Source organism: Adelges cooleyi, unplaced genomic scaffold, assembly GCF_023614345.1.
Source record: "Adelges cooleyi isolate 19-005CV unplaced genomic scaffold, UGA_ACOO_1.1 ACOO_flye_CR_arks_rails_tigmint_CR_PRNA_23, whole genome shotgun sequence".
In the NCBI taxonomy this organism is placed as follows: Eukaryota; Metazoa; Arthropoda; class Insecta; order Hemiptera; family Adelgidae; genus Adelges; species Adelges cooleyi.
The window spans coordinates 3,388,669-3,408,247 of NW_026095893.1; the positions used below are offsets into that span (position 1 = coordinate 3,388,669).

Genomic DNA, 19,579 nt, shown 5'->3' on the forward strand with positions numbered 1-19,579 from the left:
TTAAAATAGCTTGAGCCGTTTAAATTACTCACGAAGAATAAGGTTAAATTTGCATTATTATTCTACGCACCAACTCTAATGGAGATTATCACTACTGTCCGTTGATACGAAAAAAGTCTATATTAATCTGTGAAACATTTTTATATAATAATGGACTTATAAACAATTTCACTGGACACCACCGACTACCAACGAATTGCAGCGGATTGTTTCTAAACTTAAGAGTGCGTTTTAAAGAATTACCAGTCCTGGGATATTATTATTGTATTTCGTGTGCCGCTGAAGGTTGGGATGTGAATAAAATATATTACGATGTCTAATGCGTGGGGGAAAGGAGCTGTTTAGTGTGCAATGTAATTAAAACACAGGAAGATAAAAACCACACGAGAACAGAGGTACCTTTCGCCAGATTGTACTTATAGTAGCAATAATAAAAATAATAACCGGATCTAGTCTCTGCGTTACGATTTATTATGAGGTACAGTGATGTTATACGATATGATATCTACGGTCCGCACATTTTTAGCTGTGCGATATCATACCAGCTATAATATATTAAATAGCAGCTATATAATTATAGCTGCTATTTAGTGAAAACAGCTGCATGTCTAATAATACTCTGTATGTTTGCATTGAGAAACTTTTATAAAAGACAAAAAGAAAATTTTTTAGATATACAATAGTGAATAGTCAATAAATAATATAATGATAAAAATATTACCATTTTCATTATTAACAGTTATAATTACCGCTAATGTGTTTCGGGCGTATCTATACAAAGCCCATAATATGGTAGTTATACGGATGTATTGTGCTTATATATATATGAACAAAAAAAATATCAAGTGGCGTTTATGATTTGATTTTCAAAAGAAACTAATAATTTTTCATCGTGGTCTGAGGTTAATATGCAACTGTGGGCGCATAAACAAAGCCATTATTCACAAACTCGATAGATTCTCAAACGTTAAACGCATTCTTGCGCTTTTACTGGGATTTGTCTACAGTGTTTGGTTCTGTATTGTCGAATTTTTCATTAGGGTCCAATAAAGACTACTAAAATTATTTTAGTATTCTGATAGCTTTCAATTTGTATCCTTTACAAAATGTAGGATATTATATAAATATTTTATAAATATCTTGTTCAGATTTAATGGATAACATTTAATTTTCAATACAAATAGGATGCTATTGGTGGACATTGTAAAATAAAAAATAAATTATGAACAAAATATTGTGACAATTTTTATAAATGTTTATAATATGTATATTGTGTTAATTATAACCACAGAATACGACAATCAGAATGGACACTGATAGCAAATTACACGGGCAGCATATACCGCCCGCGAAATCAGTCAGCCATATTCTCAGTGAATTTATATAAATATACATGGGGAAATGTCATATATACCTACATGTATAAGCAATGATAGTATTTGTCCTCCGATAACTTGGCGGGTTAATTCCGTGATATCACAGAAGTGTCCGGGGCCTGATTACTATCTAGTATGTAATGTTATTAAACATGATTTTGTTGTAAAATGTACATAACTCTTTTCTTAGTTTAAAAGTTCAATTATCCGATTTAATAATAATACTGGTAAATCATAAAATATTTATTGAAAATAGAATATCCTTTATTATTATTATTGTTATCTCTTTTTTTAAATCACAATATTTTGACTATATTCAATGATAATAATATTATGTAAAAGACTGTAAAAAACTGTAAAAAGTCAAGAAAAAACTGCAATTATTAGTCGAGGCTGTTAAAAATAATTGATTTTACTACGTAGGTACAGTGTTTTGGGTTGCATACATGTGTGCAGTGAAAATTAATAGTACACTATAATTAAGCGTTTATTATTTTTCACGGATACAGTGGCACTTTTTTAAAATTTTAATGAAAAAATGTATTTTGTGTAGACGGTAATAAATCTATTCGCCGTTCGGGTCCAGTGTATGTAACCTGTTATGAAATCACGTTGTCCCATAATATTGTGATTATTATTATTATTATTACAAAATATGCACGTTGGCGTATACTAGTGGCCGGCCAACGCAATATGTATTTAATAATAATAAATTGTTTCGGCTTGTCCTATACTTACTATGGTTAGAGGTGTACCTACTTACTATAGGTTAAGGCCACGGCGTCTAGGTTACGCGTGTCCGTCACCGTCGCCATTTATTATGTACGCTTTGATAGACGTTAAATTATTAGACATTAGATTACTCGTATCGAGAAAATCAACAGGGTTTGCTGAGATTTTTTAAAATCGTTGTTTTTTGTCCCTTGCTCGAATCAGTGCGTCCGCCTCAACTTGTTGTCCAAATCTTTTTGTGTTATACAATTATATTATTAAAAAAAAAAACAATAATATAGATTTGGAGGTGTTCGGTCACTGTGTAGAACAACAACTATTACTTACCGAGAAGGTCGTAGTACAAAAATTATATCGATAGTCATCGTGTGCGGTACCAATAACCAAGTACTAATCGCTGTACATAGGAAAGTGTATTGACACATTTTATTAACCGAACGACTTGTCGAGTGACTTGGAAGTATTTATTTTTGTTCAACCAGTCATAATAAGAAAATGAATAGAAAAAAAGAAAAGAAACTATATCATTTAAAATTTAAATAAAGAAACAAGAAGCGTTTGAAAATTGAAAAGGTATAATATACAGTACCCAGTACACACGCCAGTTGCTGTGCGGTGAAAGTGTAACGGACTTCGTTGTAATACGATTCGAATGGATTTGAATTTTTTTCAACCGTAATCGACAATCGCGCCGAGTTCTCCGTTTGAATAGAAATTAACTTGGTTTTGTTTCTGCGGCACAGCTGTTCTATATGATATAGCTTATTCGTATTTGGTATTGTTTCCAAATTCTTATAAGAGACGGTCACACCAATGTTAATTATCTGCGAAAAACATGACTCAGGAGATGTGATTTTTTGAGAAACTAAGCAGTTTTAACGTGGAAGTAGCCAGTAGGTATGCTCTTTCAAAATAAAAAACCAAAACTTTTTCTACATTTTGACGTAGTCGAATTTTGATAAAGTTATCATAAACTCAAGTTATTGAGCATCTGATCATATGGACTTAGAACTTGCTAATTCTTTGCTCGAACATTTCATCGAAAACTGGCTAAACCAAAATTTAGCGTCACGTTAAATCTTTAATTTTGTAGAGATAAACTTATAGGATAATACTGCGCACTTCCTTTAGTAAAGTGTATCTCCTGTGAAATGCTATGTAAAAAAAAATTACAAAACCATTTATTAAACTAATAAATAAAGTATGATTGCAGATTATATTGGTCATTGCCATAATATATGACCGTTAAAACTTTCTATCTTAACACGTAACTAGCACGTAACAGCCCTAATAATGGAGATGAAAGGCTTCCGAAATGTTGGCAAGGCCAAATTGTATTAATATAGGTTCAACTGTAAACCATGTAAATATTTTAAGCAAACCTTATACAAATTTCAACTAATATATAAATGGGCCACTTTAATGTCTTAATTTCAGCCTTTACTGTTACGAGCCTCTTTTTGTATTGTAAATTGGAGTAAGGTTGAGGGTAATTCGATATTCAACAAAAGCTTTTGTCTGATTACTAAAAATCACATATTATATGTAGCAACATTTTAAGAATTGATTAATTGATTAGCTTGTACCATTTTTATTTTTTAAATTTCCCTATGAGGCCTTATCAATACCTACGACAGCAGGGCTTTTCTTGCTTAGTTATACTATACCTAGTACATATAGATACATTTTAACTTTATTTTAAATTATCAACAAATTAGCGTATTTGGTATTATATTCTAAATGGGCTTAATTCACTGATTAGAGGGCGAAATCAAACGAGGTGTAGCAATAGTTTGTTGAAAGAATCTTCTTTGTAACATTTTTTCAATGACACTTGTTTTTGAGGTTTAAGGAAATTGGATACCGATTATTCCAGTCTCTGTCTATCTCACTCGCAACATAGGAATTAAGGTGTATATTTTGTCCATCGTACCGATCTACTTAATGATGCGATAAGGAATCTGAAAACATATTTGAATTTGTCATAAAATTCACTTGAGAACCTACTAAGTACTTTTTTTTATATATTTTCCTACTACTACGAAGAAACTTTTGAACATATTATAACAATTTCAAATTTTAAAATCAAATTTAGGAAACGTTGAAATTAAAAAAAAAAAAAAATTCACTGGATTAAGCCGAAGGTAGACTTTTTCTACTTTTGACCAAAGTACCAATCTGCGTACGATTCCGGATCTAATACAGGTGTATAACGAGTAATTCGTTCCACAAGAAAAAAAGATATCGTGTCTACAGACACAAAAAAAAACATCATTATAAAACCAATATCTTTTTGCTATCGCATCGAAGCTAAAAATTAAATTGTATCTACCTTGGTGGGGCCTTACGTCTTTAAGGTATTGTATTGCATAACATTGTATGTTATTTTTAATCGTTTTATCTCTATTCACTTTGCTTTATTTGGGTTATTTAAAAAAATTTCTCTTGTAATTTAGCAAGCACTTGATACACTAGTGAGAAAATGATCGTGTGAAATATTTTTGAAAGCTGAAATTTAGTTTTACGCGCACATATTATGGGTTTTAACAAAATACAGAAATATAAAAACGTACCGTAGGAACACAATTAGTTTTCAGATTCTTATTTTTTAGATTTAATATTTCTCCCAAAAAAGTGTTATGAGATAAATTGGTTTTTATATACTTATTACGGTTTTTGTTTTTTACAAGCTGTTGCACATCTATACGCTTGTGATTTTTACGATAGAAAACGTTGGCATTTATTATTTAGTGAATTCATTTTTGAACAAATGGCTAAAACATTCTATGGGGACTGTGTGCAAAAATCAATTAATTAGTAGCTAATGTAAACAGAAAAGTTAAAATTGTTTGTGCAGTCTAAGAAAAAATGTATCAATAATAAACTTTTGTTTGATTAATTGTGTGAACCATATGTATAATATTATTTTTCTTACTGTATAAGTGTAAATTTTATATTTTTAAATTTAAGTGGTATAACTTGTTTCATAAAAGTTATCACAACAAATACTATAAAATATAAATATTATTATAAGCCTAATAAATCTCCATATTTCATGATATTTTGCAATATTATTGAATATATATTTAATATTATAAACAGTAATCAAGGACCTTCTCACTTTTTTTTAACTCTGTTACAGCACAGATACTGGGTTCGAATTTATGTGTTATTTTGTTTTTGTTTTGCATATACCTACAATAATTTTAAACTGACTGTAGCCTGGGCATTAGACCGGTTTCTTAGACAGGCAAAAAATAAATTTATCTCGATAGTACAATTATACTATCTATGTACTACAAAGAAGTTACGGTGTACCTACTATATAAACCAAATTCAAAGCCATTGATAATAATGAGTAATAATAATAACAATTAAAATTAGGTCAGCGGTATCTATTATAGATAATCCAATATAAAGGTTAGGCCTCGCGGTTCACCACATGCGGCCTAATAAAGCGAATTACATTTCAATAAACTTATAGGGACAACATATTATAAGTTTAATAATTTAGCTTGTTATAATATAATAATTATGCTCTAGTTTGTTTTCTACTTAAATATTTGTAGTTTAAACTCACTTCATCAAAGCAAAAAGTTTTCGGGTTTCTACGGATACCTGTAAATTACATTCATTGTGTATGAGATAATAGGTTGTTTTTACTGTATACAGTATCTATAAATAAGTGTGTAAATAACATGCTATATTATAAATGCAAGTTAACTGCAAATTTGTATATTAGACAAGATTTTATTATAATAATCATGAATATCCTAATAACTCAATTACCTACTTTTTTATATATTTATAATCTGTAATTAAAGCTGGCGTCGAATTTAAGGAACTGATCGTTGTCATTTTTTGTATAGTAATTAACTTTTATAATTTTTAATAACAAGTATATCATGTGTATTCTAACTGATCTCAAGAAAATCAATTAAGCGGTAGTTTTTAAAAATATATTTTAAGTATATTTTCTATAAATAGCTGGCCATTAACTGGTTACACAGTTACACAAATCAGTAAATTTATAACTTAACTTGTTACTTAAATAGAATAACTTACTACCTTCTAGTTGTTTAACTGTTAATTGTTACTGTTAATACTCGCAAAGTAATTATTATTGTTTATCTAGACAAATTTCAACACTAGTGTTACTACATTGGGGATTAAACATTAAAATTGTAAGTTTGTAAGCTTTATAGTATTGTTCGTTTGAGTTACATTGTCAGCCATTTTGACCGTTTAGGTCTAATTGTTTAGGTTAGTGTAACTATAAATGCTATTATATTGTTATCCTCTTCGACTGTCCGTATTCTGTTGAATGTATAGTTAGTAAGTAGTCCTATCATAGGTGCATATATTATAGTTAATAACGCTTTGGCTATATTATACAATAACAATATATTATCGTTTTCATACTGATTATCTGTTATTGAAATGATACTTCGCAAATCACAAACCGACAACGACTCCCGTTAATATCTGTCGCGTTTATGATAATTTCGATGATAATAATATAAACGATAATGATTATTGATTACTATTTATACTAGACGCAATCGCGGCACGCGTTTGTTACTATAGTTCAAACGCAAACGTTGTATTATATAATATTTAATAATAATGATAATTGTCTATTGTCCGCTGCTGTGTGTAACCAGAGGGAAAATACAATAATAATAACTGGCGTAATGGGAATAACAGTACACAGAGAGACAAATGGGACCTGCATGTGTATAGATACACTAGTTTTCTTTCTTGTTTTATCACGGAATGTTGTTCACCAACAGAACGTCTTACAATGATCGTAGCTCGTTTAAATTGAGTGAAAGGAAGACGGAAATCTGTCGAGTCGGGCGCCGTGACGCTGACGGTATTTTTTTTAATTCACGCTAATAACACATTACCTATGACTTTGGTTTACGTTTTCGACACCTCCTCCGGCTGTCGGTCTCGTGAGGATTTTGCCAAAAATTTCAATTTTCGATTGCGCTTACACGTTTCCTATGACTGAGTATGGCCAGCAATAGACAATTGGAGAGCAACAAATTGATGTGACGTGCGAGGTCAGTTTAGGTTTTTTTAGGTTCTAGGTTAAGTGAAATTGTATTTTCACCGAAAACTTCGGCCAAACAAAATCTGTGGATTGTCATTTATATTATTCCAGTTTTGTTCATTTTGAAAATGTTAAAAGTACATTTTTTTGTCGAACAAGAAATTGTCTGGTGAAAAGGAGCCGCCGTCCCTTGTAATTGGTATGTTGTTCCTTATGAATCGATGTAACAGTTTTGAAAATATTAGCATAGAACATGCTTTAGCCTTGGCCTCCCAGCTCGAAAATGACACAAAATAGCGTCACAAGAGTAGCACGTCGACTTTAAACGTATAATATAACGAGTCGTCGTTGTCATGCAAACGTTTTGGCCAGAACATAAAATTAAGATTATAATACTATCGTCATAAATTGCAAGGAGATTATAGATCAGAAATGACTATTCAGGAGCCAGCAGGCTAAAGCATGTTCCATTTTTTATAATTTTAGCCGTTAGGCTTTAAGTAGACTGTAACGTTTTTTTACGAATTCCATACTAAATATTAAATGATAGTAAAACTAAAATGGATACTTACATTTTAGTAAGTATCCATTAGAAGGAGGGTAGGAGGCGCCCTAATGCCTGTGTCATTAAAATATATACATATATACATTTATTTTTAAGTATTGACAAGCAAAATTGCCTTGGTTTTTGGTTATAATTTCTTTAAATTTAATTTCCGAAATTTTTTTTAACTGCATTTAAAAAAGCCTCTATGCAGGGAGGCCTTGGGGAGCTAAAGGTTGACTAATCTAAAACAGTCTCAAGAAAATAAACGAAACCGTTTAGAATTTTTTGTTATAGAGAGTTATAGGTTCTTTTGTTTGAAAACATCACTGGTTTGGTTGCTGGCTAACGGTAAAATCAAATCGTTTTACAAAAAGTCATTGGTGCGAAAAATAACAGGAAAATATTCACTACCATGTGGTCATTGATCGAAAAAATTCTTGTACCCAAAAATGTAAAATATAGTCTCTATTAAGAAATTATTATGGTTGAGCGTTTAGAATATTCGGTTAAAATTGCATTTAACAAATAAAGTGTCTCCTGACAGTATTTCAATGTCTTAATGACGTTATCACTTTATTTGCGCGTGTCAAGGTGATAACCGACCAAAATCGGTATAGGTATATTAAGTACTTACCAGTTATACCTGTACATATAGTATATTCAATTAAAAGCTCGTAATCTTTATTTGATTACTTAAAAAAGAAAATAATTACACAATTTTTGGTATCTTGTAGAACACATTACATGAGTAAGTTATTTAATAGACAGAATTAAAAGTTATTACGGATCACATAAGTTTCTAAAATAATAATAAAAGATATTATTATACAAATGAATGTGCCTAAAAATATACTTGATCTGCTTATACAGTGACATTGAGCTGCTTAACAGCTTTTTCATTACCTTAAACAGTTGAAATTACACTATGACTTGTAGGTACACTATATGTAGGTATGTCCGAAAAAATCTACTTTAAGATCAAGAGTCGGTCAGTCTCCTTTGAAAATGTTCATACTATTTTGTATAGACTATAGTGTACATTTTCTAAGACATTCGTTACTCCGATAACAACGAATTGATTCATGGGTATTGTAATAACATGTTGTTCGTGAGCATTTTGTGCTGATTTTCATTGAAGTTGCGACATAATAATGAGATCTTTGTCGAAGTCTGTCACGTCGCGTCCCCTTTGTAGTATAGGCCAAAAGAAAGTGTAAACGTCGTTTGTTCGCCATTTATCTTCGGATATCCTCGTGTGCCACGTGAAGCTCTCGGTCACGATATTCGATCTGTTATGAAACGTTTACAGAACTACTTATACAAATAATTTTATAATCTGTAACCGTCTGCGAACTATAGCATCGGCGGCTTATACTAGTGACCTATAAGTGAATATAGTTATATACAATATAATAACCCCTATAGTAACGCACGTTCTTTTATTGTACACGCTATACGTCCAAGGATCGGTTGAAAAGTAAAAATTGTACATCAAAATCCGAACAAGCTCATTCAGTACACCGCCAAAATATTTTTATTATAATATTATTTTAAAGGTGAAGGCGCGCGCAGGCTCAAAAGAAGAAATTCACATTGAACGATAATGGTATTTTGACAACCGTTTAATATTCAACTGTTGTCGTAATGTCGTTTTCTGGGGAAAAAAACGAAATTACCTCTTTGGCTATTTGTAATAATAACATAGTGCAAACTCTGCTGTTTAGGTGCAAGTATTCACAAAAAAAAACATGTATCATCACCGTGTCGAATCTATATATATTCAAATCTAATCATTACATAGGATCTTTCGCATGTATAATTTTAGTGTTTTAACTCGCTTGACTTTTTTAAAAAAAATATTTTTTTTTAACAGCAAGATGAAAACAGAGCGTTACGGTTGAAAACCGATCGTTACGCATTAACGGTGGACGATGACCAGTCAACCAGCAGCAAGCACGTTGAGAGTTCGCCACCGAGTTCCCTGACCAATGACCAGGATATCCGATACACCTCGAGGTCGACGATAAGTAATTACTTGGACGAAGCAGCCTACGTGGCCGGAGGTCATCTCAGACAAGGCGAGGATCCGTACTCAAGGAACAAATTCAATCAGCTGGCTAGCGATAGCTTGCGTAGCAATCGGCCAGTTCCGGATACCAGGAACAGCAAGTAATAAAATATATAGTTGAGATTTGGTTTATTTATTACAATCAATTAGAGCTTAAAAGGCAACATTTTGAAAATGTTTAGGAGACGCATTTAAAATTAAAGTTTATAAAATCGTATTTTGTTCTCTACCACTTTAAATTGGCTTAAAATCAAGGAACTTAAATGATAAATATTAAACATAAATTTAAAAAATCAATCTCCTTTCAAGGAAAGACATTGGATCATGTATATGTATTGATGTATTTGCACGAAGTGTGGATACTTCTAACTTTTTTGATTTTTTTTTTACATTTTGTAGGCACTTGCTAGATTTACATTTTTAATTTTCACACCCTAAATCCTAAAATTTACATATCATCATCATCATGTAGCTTAGTGGTCCAAGAAGGCCCAACTGAGATGGTTTCTTGACGAACTCACTATCCGAGACGGGTGGTCAGTTCATCGCCTGAGAGGGAAATAGCGGTTACTTTTCACCGGACGATTGCTCTACATCTAAGAAAGCGAAATAAAAAAAGATTTTACACCTTTCAGAGAAAAAGTTAATGACATCTAAAGAATATCCCACATAGCTATGAAGTGAATTCGACTATTTTTCAAAAAGTTACAGCTCGTCGTATTTTTAAGTTAAATTAAGCGTTACATTTTTAGGATTTTTTTTTTATTTTGACGGGGAAGGGTCAAGGAGTACGATTTCTGATCTATATAATAGTCACATGAAGAAATCTGCTGACTGTTGTCATATTTATTACTTTTGTATCATATACAGCTCCAGAATTTCAGACCTTATACTTCTTAAATGAAACTCTTCATTCTGTGTCAATAATAAATTATACTAAACTGCGATTGCCGGTCCTTCCCCAACCAGGTTGATTTGCACTAGCTTGTATTTCATAAGAGGTGAAGAAAAAGCAAAATTTTAAATTAGCCCATTAAATCCTAGCAGCTCATTTGAAATCAAGAGGGATAACATGTTGGGAAAATAAGTATTCGCATACTTGAAAATACTACACTTGATTTATTACCGATTAGCCGTTTTCTCGTATAATTAGAGTTATTATCTATGATATGAACAGTCTACATTAATATTACACACCCTGATTTGTGTTTTTTTTACTCGGTATTAGTACTGATATGTATAGTTGTCTTCTGTGTAGATTTTATATTGATTGAACTAACTGATGAAATGTACATTGGACAGGTTACATATTATCGAGAATAGTACCCGAAAGCGATGTCACTCAAACTGAAGTTAGACCAAACTTCGGCTGAAGTATTAATTCAGCCATGATATTTGTTAGATAATTCGGTTCAATAACAGTTATGCCATTTATAATAAAATCGAATCGCATCGATGATGAAATATTATATCTTTTATATAGATTTCACCATACGTAATGGCATAATGATTTAGCATTTATGTTCATTATTCAATGAAAGTATAGGTAGTTGATTTTGAAACGTTCAACAGTTTTGCACTTAAAGTGAGTTCAGGATATTGTTAATAAAATTACCTATGCGCCCTTTAAACGCCGGGTTCACGCTTTATTATCGTTTTACTACCTATTGTAAATTTAAAAAAAATAATTTATCATTTGTAAAACTTACCTGTTAGAAATTATTCCTCAAATTGCGATTTTGTCCATAAAACAATTATTATTGTTTTTTTTTTAATGTATACAATTTTATTCATTTTTTTTTACAGATGTATAGACAAGAAGTACCGTCCCGATTTACCCGAGACTAGTGTGATAATAACGTTCCATAATGAAGCAAGATCTGCACTTTTGAGAACTGTAGTCAGGTAAAAAAATATCTTAATACATATAGCTGAGCAGGGCATCCAAATGACGATTAACCTTAAAGATATCATCTGATCAATACGTCATAGATTTTTTTTAAAAGTAAAGAATATCCATGTTTCAATTTTACATCCTTCCATTTAAAAATGCTAATTAAATCAAATTCGCCTTTCCTTAATTTCAAAATTATAATGAACATTAAAAAATATTTAATTATAATCTTAGTTTTTTAGACAAAATAAGTCAACAAAAAAAAGTTGTATGCGTAATAAGTAGTATTCTACAAAATAGAGTAAAATATATAGTAAAAAAAAAATCTTTATTAAATCTTTAAACCACAAATAATAATTTAGAGTATATTAGTATTTCGGCAGCAATGTTCCTATCATCAGTGCTTACAGAAGATTCAGTCCATTGCTAGAGGTATTATTTATTCTGGTTGTGTTTTTTTTTAGTATTTTATACTTGAATTTATTTTTTCTAATTTCCATTAACATTTTATTCGAATTTAAACATGTATTCACATCATACTATTCTCTAAGCAAAAAAAAGAATGTATTTCTCTAAAAGTAAATGTCAAATGAATATCATTCTAGAAATGCATTATTTTCAAACACTGCACTTGCATCTACTGAAATTGAGGGTTGACGACATTCTTTAATGACATTTTATACAAGTACGCATCTATTCGATTACAAGTTTGGATTCTAAAATTTGATGTAAAAACGGTACGCGTATACGCTACTAACAAGTGTATCATTGTTTTTGGAGTAGGTCATTTTGTAACATTATTATTAATTTATTTCTTAACCTTAACCACAAGTTTTGCTAAGGTTTTTTTCTAGAATAAAATATATTGGTATGTAATATTATGTTTCGGTATTTTTAGCGTTTTAAACAGAAGTCCTGAACATTTAATCAAAGAAATAATTTTGGTGGATGACTTCAGCCAAAACAGTAAGCTTTACACTATAATTTACCGTCATATTAGTTTCAAAATTCATAATCGCGCTATGTTTTAGGTACCGATGGTGAAGAACTGGCGAAAATACAAAAAGTGAAGCTTATACGAAACGAAAAAAGAGAAGGTATATCACGTCATACAAAACTCAATTTATTAGTTTGAAACTAAATAGATGTATTGATATAATTTATTATTATATAAAATCAGTGATCTAACATAATGAGGTGTGTTAGACTAGGTTGATTCTGTTTGTGCATTTTATTCGTCTACGCTCATTGGCCAGTTAAATAGAAAAAGATCACATAATTTAATACGTGGTAAAAAAATAGTGGGTTTGTCGGATTTTTCAAAGACTTGTTTACTATTATTAATGATGAAATTTTAAAATAGAAATGGGAATCGTGCCATGTCGTTTTATTTGTGTTGTTGCGGTATTTCACTTAGTTTTGCTGTTTATAGTTAAAAGAAAAACAACTTTCAGAATACGTCTAAAGCTGTAAGACATAAAATATGGTTTGCACGGATTCCCTTTTGATTCTTTTTAATATTAGATTTTTATCAGCTTGTTCTACTTTGCCAATTAATCCTTATCACTATCATTATTATAGGTAAAAGTTTTAACAGCCGTTTTTCCTTTTTTTCTCCCTTTTTTTTTGTAACGGTTTTTTGGATCGATTTTGATGGGGTTATGACAGCAAAAACAATTATATTTGCTTTTTTAATTTGGTCATAGGTGGGATCAAATTTTATTAATTTAGTTGCGTCTATGATTACTGTTAATTAAAAGATGATTTTTTAAATTTATTGATCTTTGACCGTGTGTTTTTTTGTTATAGGGTTAATGAGGTCTAGAGTTCGGGGAGCAGACATGGCCACTGCGCCAGTATTAACATTTTTGGACAGTCACGTCGAGTGCAATGTGAATTGGCTAGAACCACTTTTGGACCGTGTGACTGAGGTATGTTGACACTGTGTATAAATACATAGTTTGGAATTCTTTTTGATTTTCAAATAATAAACAAATATAACGCATATTTGTATGATCTAAATGGATGTTCCAGGACCCGACCAGAGTTGTTTGTCCGATTATTGACGTGATCAACATGGACGACTTCCAATACATTGGCGCGTCGTCTGAACTCAGAGGCGGATTCGATTGGAATCTAGTGTTCAAATGGGAATACCTATCGAAAGACGTTAGGGCCCAAAGGATAATGGACCCCACTTTGCCCATAAGGTATTGGACAAATGATTTAATTAAAAAAATATTACTTGAATCAGATAAAATATTACAACAAAAACTTTACATTGTTTCAAACACAGTGTGTGGGTGAGCACGATATGGTCAAGGTGCAAAAAAAATGTTTGTTTGAGAATTGGATTCAATTCAATATATTATATGTGTTGTAACTGTACAAAACACAGGCGAGGTCGTAGCGAATAGAACGAATACAATAATATATTTGTATTAAACGTTTAACAATTTTTCATTGGAATTTTTCCAAATATTCAACAATTGTCCGCAATATTATGAATTATGTATTGAAAATAACGCTTCGGACTGAGTTATAATACTCAGTTCATTGAAATAACGACAAACGTAGAACTAGAACTAATATGAAGGGAGATCCATAAAGAACGCCGGATTTTAAGTTGCTATAAATCAAAATTATTTTTGAATAACAAGGAAAAAACACACACATTCTCCTTATCTCAGAAGATATTAAGGTTTAAACATGAAAAACAACATCAGGCATATGACCCCACTAACATCACCACGCATCTCTCCGCCAAGTTCGTTGAAGACACATCGAATTTCTTCTTTAAGTTTTAACAAATTTCTGGATTTGTTCTGGTAAACCTTTGACTTGGTGTATCACCATAAGAAAAAATCGCACGGTGTCAAGTCAATTGGATCGTGTTGGCTAGGGTTAGTCTCCTCATAACGAGATAATTCGATCTAAAAACTTCTCACGCAGCAGAGTGATTGTTTCTTCTGAAGTGTATTTCTTATTCTTTATCCTTTCCAGATAATTTTAGTTGCATAATATTAGGTGTCGTTAGATATCGGTGTGTCCGCAATCTACAGTATGTGTTGGAATCTAATGATCTGTTACAACTTCTACACCATTCTGCAAATTTAAAAAACAAGTTGACTTTAAGATTTTTTTGTAAATAAAAATATTAAGTTTGTAAAATTGAGGTTTTAACACATGTTCAAACGGTATAAGAACAAAATACTTAGGAAAAAAATTTGTTTTGATGAAAATCTATTTTTATCCAAAATTGTTTTAAAATCAAAATCAATTTATTTAAAATCTGTATAACGTATTATTATGTTTAATATCTTACCTTAACTTTGAAAAAATCGAATAATTTTGAACAAAAATCTACAATTTCTAAATAAACTTTCAGTTTGTGTTGAAATTTAAACTTCCTACGGAATACGGGGTAATTTTCAACATGGGGTTATGATTTAGGTGATTTCTACCGTTATGTTATTGTATTATATTATATATAATTTTTGTATGGTTTTGTTTTTTTGTTTTACAGAACTCCTATGATAGCCGGCGGATTGTTCGTAATGGATCGCAATTATTTCATAAAACTCGGAAAATATGACATGGAAATGAATATTTGGGGAGGCGAAAACTTAGGTAAGCGTTTTTTGGTGTCGTTTATTGCTAGAACATGGTAGACTTAAATAATGGAATAATATTTATAATTTAATTCAGAATAGACACTCAGAGATAATAAATCACATAAGAATATCAGAAATTATTCATTTGGTTTTTTTTGTCGGAGAAATTAATTTTTAATTTTATGCATACTTTATACTTCTTTTTTTAGCAAAACTAATTTAAGATGGTTTGTTTGGATCACGACTCGCGAATATTAGAGTAACTTTATGTACGAGTTATACAGAGGAGCTGTTCCTTGTAGTGCCTATTGCTCGTATTTGATATTGATATAATTAAAAAATATCCTGATTCCTAAAAAATCGTTGGAAAAATATTTGCTGAAAATGTATTTACAAAATGTTTTACATAAAATGTATTTTTTTGCGAAACTATTAAATTGTTACTATTGTAAATAGCTGTGGCTGTTATTCGTGTAGGACTATAAATAGGTAGTTAATCGGTAGGTAGCGAGCACATAACCTAACCTAAACTATTAAATACTCATACCCGAGGATATAGTAAAATGCGAAATTACGTACCAAACTTGTATAATTATTAATTTGCACGTTTACATTTAACCATGCTATCATTATTGTTGTACGTACTATAATTTCGTGTAATTATCGTTTCTTTAATTCTTTAATAATGTCACATAAAATATATTATATTGGCACATTACAGTGTACAGTGTACCATCGAAATCTTACGGCGTGTCATATTAAGTGCTTATTTTAGGTTGGAATTCAGAATATCATGTGCGGCGTCTAGAGGCTTAAACTAATTTACACTAATTCTATTATTACATTTTGACGTTTTTTGTCTGTCTAGAAATATCGTTCAGAGTGTGGCAATGTGGCGGTAGCTTGGAAATCATACCTTGCTCTCGGGTCGGACATGTGTTCCGAAAACGACATCCCTACACGTTTCCAGGTGGCAGCGGCAACGTGTTCGCCCACAACACTCGAAGGGCCGCCGAAGTTTGGATGGATCGCTATAAAATATATTATTACAACGCAGTGCCTATGTCCAGGACCGTAGCATTTGGAAAGTGAGTTTGTAAATTTATTTTTAAAACATGAACAAAAGTAGCAGCATTTTTCGTTTTTCGAAATCTCTGGGAGAAGTCAGGAGAGTCCTGACCACTTGAGAAATATCTTTCAATCATCCTATAAACAGCTGATACTATATTATACAGTATGTATATGTATAAGGTAGGGTTTTGTAATGAAGGAGAAGGGGGTTAACCAAATCAGGTGGAGGTCGTAAACTTATTGTAGGGGCACATTTTTTTATAGAACAACAGCATCTTACTAACGAGTTGTATTATTTAATTATTTACAACATTCTTCTATCACACCTGTATTTACATATTAGCTTTGCTAATGTTTCGAAAGCTTTATATCTTCAATTGAATTACCTTTTTGGGTACTAAAATTTGAAACGTCAAAATTATCTACTGTTTACTGGTACGGTTCCATAACAGAAAAATGTATTCTAAAAAAAAAAAGTGTTCTGAAATAGTTTATAAATTCTTAATTTTTTAATTATTATTTTTGTTAGTTTATTATATTATGGTAGTTTGTAAAATTACATTCCTTTGCTTTATAATTTTTTTTGAAATAGTACTCAGAAAAAAAATGTTTGTAAGAAATTTGATAGAGACTGTTATAACTTATAACTGTTCCAAAACGTAAAATTGCATTCTATAGAGTATTATTATATTGTATAAATAAATAGTATAGTTAAAAAATAATAAAAATTAAAAAACAAACAATATTGCGTGAGCGAAGACCCTCAAGTTCGGCTCTCAAGATTTGTAAATATATTCTTAAAACAAAATAGGACTATATCAGTGCTTTTATGTCAAAATGGTTCAATTCGTTTTGTGGGGTATGGTTAATTTTAGTCTGAACTCCTCCTCACTTCACCGCCAATTCGCAAGAGTATTACAATTGTAACGTTTGTACTAATACTAATGTATTTAATTTTTTTTTTTTTTTTGCAGCATAGCAGATCGGCTTGCTTTGAAAAAGAATCTCGGCTGCAAACCATTTAAGTGGTACTTGCAGAACGTTTACCCGGAGTTGAAAGTGCCGACCACCGTGGATTTGTACGTTGGTAGCCTGAGACAGGGCAACTGGTGTTTGGATACTTTGGAAAACCAAATCGGCAAGACGGCAGGTCTCTATCCGTGTCACGACTACGGCGGCAATCAGGTACTTATGACCGAAAAATACCTCCGGCAACAATCCATCAGCTTGTAACAATGATATGTTCTTCTTGTTTAGGAATGGACGCTGACTGTGTCTGGTTCGATCAAGCACGACAGCACGTGCCTGTCTCCGATAGACTACTCTGCTTTGAGTCTGATACTGATGAAACCCTGCGATTCATCTACCGACGAAGTATGTACAATATTTTAATGTATAAACTCGACGATTTCTATTTCCAACTGACACAGAAACATATATTATACAGGATAGATTTTAATTTGTTTTCTTTATAATTACTGACTACAGTCTACAGTTATTGTACAGCTACACTACTGTACTCGACGCATTTTTTTACGCTTTTAGCGTTTTAAATATGGACTATTTTACTTACTACGTTTTTACAAAACAAAAACTTTTTTATTCTTTATAATGTCATACAGCAGCAATCAGTTTGGTCAAAAATGTACTTGCGTCTTGCAATATTTTTTAATTATCCCACGTTTCTACTTTCTTAACCCAAAACCGAAAATGAAATCTATTGAAACTTTTATTTCGTAATTAATAAGTACATGTTGTAAGAGGTTAAACAAATTCTATACTTGGTTGACTAAAAAGTCCATAAAATATTCGGAAGCAGCAGCTTAACCTCAAATTATAATTATAGTTGTAATAAACGTCAAAGGGAGTAAACCATATATTTGATTTTATTGATATAGTATTTTAACGGTTCTTACTTCGTCCAAATGGCGTCGGTACTTAAACCTATCACAATCCGTGACTTATAAAAAACCTGACTAAAATAATAAATGTTAAAAAAAATTAGTGATAAGTGTTAACTATAAGTTGTTTACACTTTAATTTAATCGTCTACTCAAAACTATATAGGAGTGGGTTTTAAATAAGGAGTGGTTAATTTTTAATTAATATAACAACAAATAATACGTTTTAAATTTCTTATGTTAATTTTGAATGGTGTTTTTATTTGTGATTTCTGTTTTAGTGGAAGTACGACGAAAATACCAAACAATTGAGACTAAAAGCTGTCAACCTGTGTTTGGACACTTTGGGAGTACACGACATGATGAGCGTTAACGTGTGCGACAGTATGAATTTAAATCAGAAATGGGACTACTTGATTGCGAGTGGAATCGAAAACGCATAGTTTGAGCATAGCGATACAATATGCATTTATTAAAAAAACAAACAAACAATTGCGATGTAAAAAATAACGGTAGGGCTAACCACGACGCGTCGGTGGCCTAATGCCTAATGGATATTCGGGAATCAAAAATATAATCTACTTAAAACTAATTTAAGGATTCAGGCGTGGGGGCTACTTAGCGACATCAAATAGTGGCATTGTTTGTAGCTCGTGATCGTCTTGGAATTTTAAAACAATGGGTTTTTTTTATTTCCACCGGAAAAGAACAAAAATTATGATTGCGTACAAATTCTTACCTCACACAACTATTAAAATATATAGGTCGTCCGCTCTTGTTTTTAGTATAAAGACAATTCTTGAAATAACAAACAAATATTCCTTAAACGATCCTGTGCTGTACTTAACAGATAACACAACAATTGTTGTTTGTTATCATTATTAATTATAATAGGAATCTTTTTTTGAACAATATTAAACAAAATATACCTTTATAGCTGTATTTAAGGTATGTGTATTAAAACTCCTTTTTATACTTACAATTATTTTTTTCTTGTTTTAAGTTTTTCTAAGATATTGTTTAATGGTAAAATATATAGTTAAGAAGTAATTAATTATAAGGCTGTGATTTATATCTTACCATGTTTAATAATATTATTATGTTTATTATTTGATAATATAATTCTTGTTTTTCATTTTCATAAAAAAAATTAATAACACTTGTTATTTAACTACAGTCCATATTATTGTTATACTGTAAAATTTAATTTTAAAAGACTGTGAATATTGAGTTTAGCTTGTAAAATTTGTTTTGTATAGTAACATGTATTGTATACATATTTTGTATCTAAAAGTATGTCGAAAATTTTAATAGAAA

The 19,579-nt window shown here is 31.0% G+C and overlaps 1 protein-coding gene across 1 annotated transcript in view; it reads left to right on the forward strand.

Annotated features, from left to right (window-relative positions):
- Positions 1-19,358, forward strand: part of LOC126835718 (polypeptide N-acetylgalactosaminyltransferase 2-like) — a 38,640-nt gene extending 19,282 nt beyond the window's left edge. The window contains exons 2-12 of the mRNA XM_050568481.1: positions 9,588-9,883; positions 11,589-11,687; positions 12,575-12,642; positions 12,708-12,773; positions 13,486-13,607; positions 13,711-13,886; positions 15,203-15,306; positions 16,159-16,378; positions 17,336-17,546; positions 17,619-17,735; positions 18,544-19,358. Of these exons, the coding sequence (XP_050424438.1) occupies positions 9,588-9,883; positions 11,589-11,687; positions 12,575-12,642; positions 12,708-12,773; positions 13,486-13,607; positions 13,711-13,886; positions 15,203-15,306; positions 16,159-16,378; positions 17,336-17,546; positions 17,619-17,735; positions 18,544-18,705 (1,641 nt within the window). The 3' untranslated portion in view covers positions 18,706-19,358. The remainder of the gene's footprint in view (positions 1-9,587; positions 9,884-11,588; positions 11,688-12,574; positions 12,643-12,707; positions 12,774-13,485; positions 13,608-13,710; positions 13,887-15,202; positions 15,307-16,158; positions 16,379-17,335; positions 17,547-17,618; positions 17,736-18,543) is intronic.
- Positions 19,359-19,579: the final 221 nt, after the last annotated feature.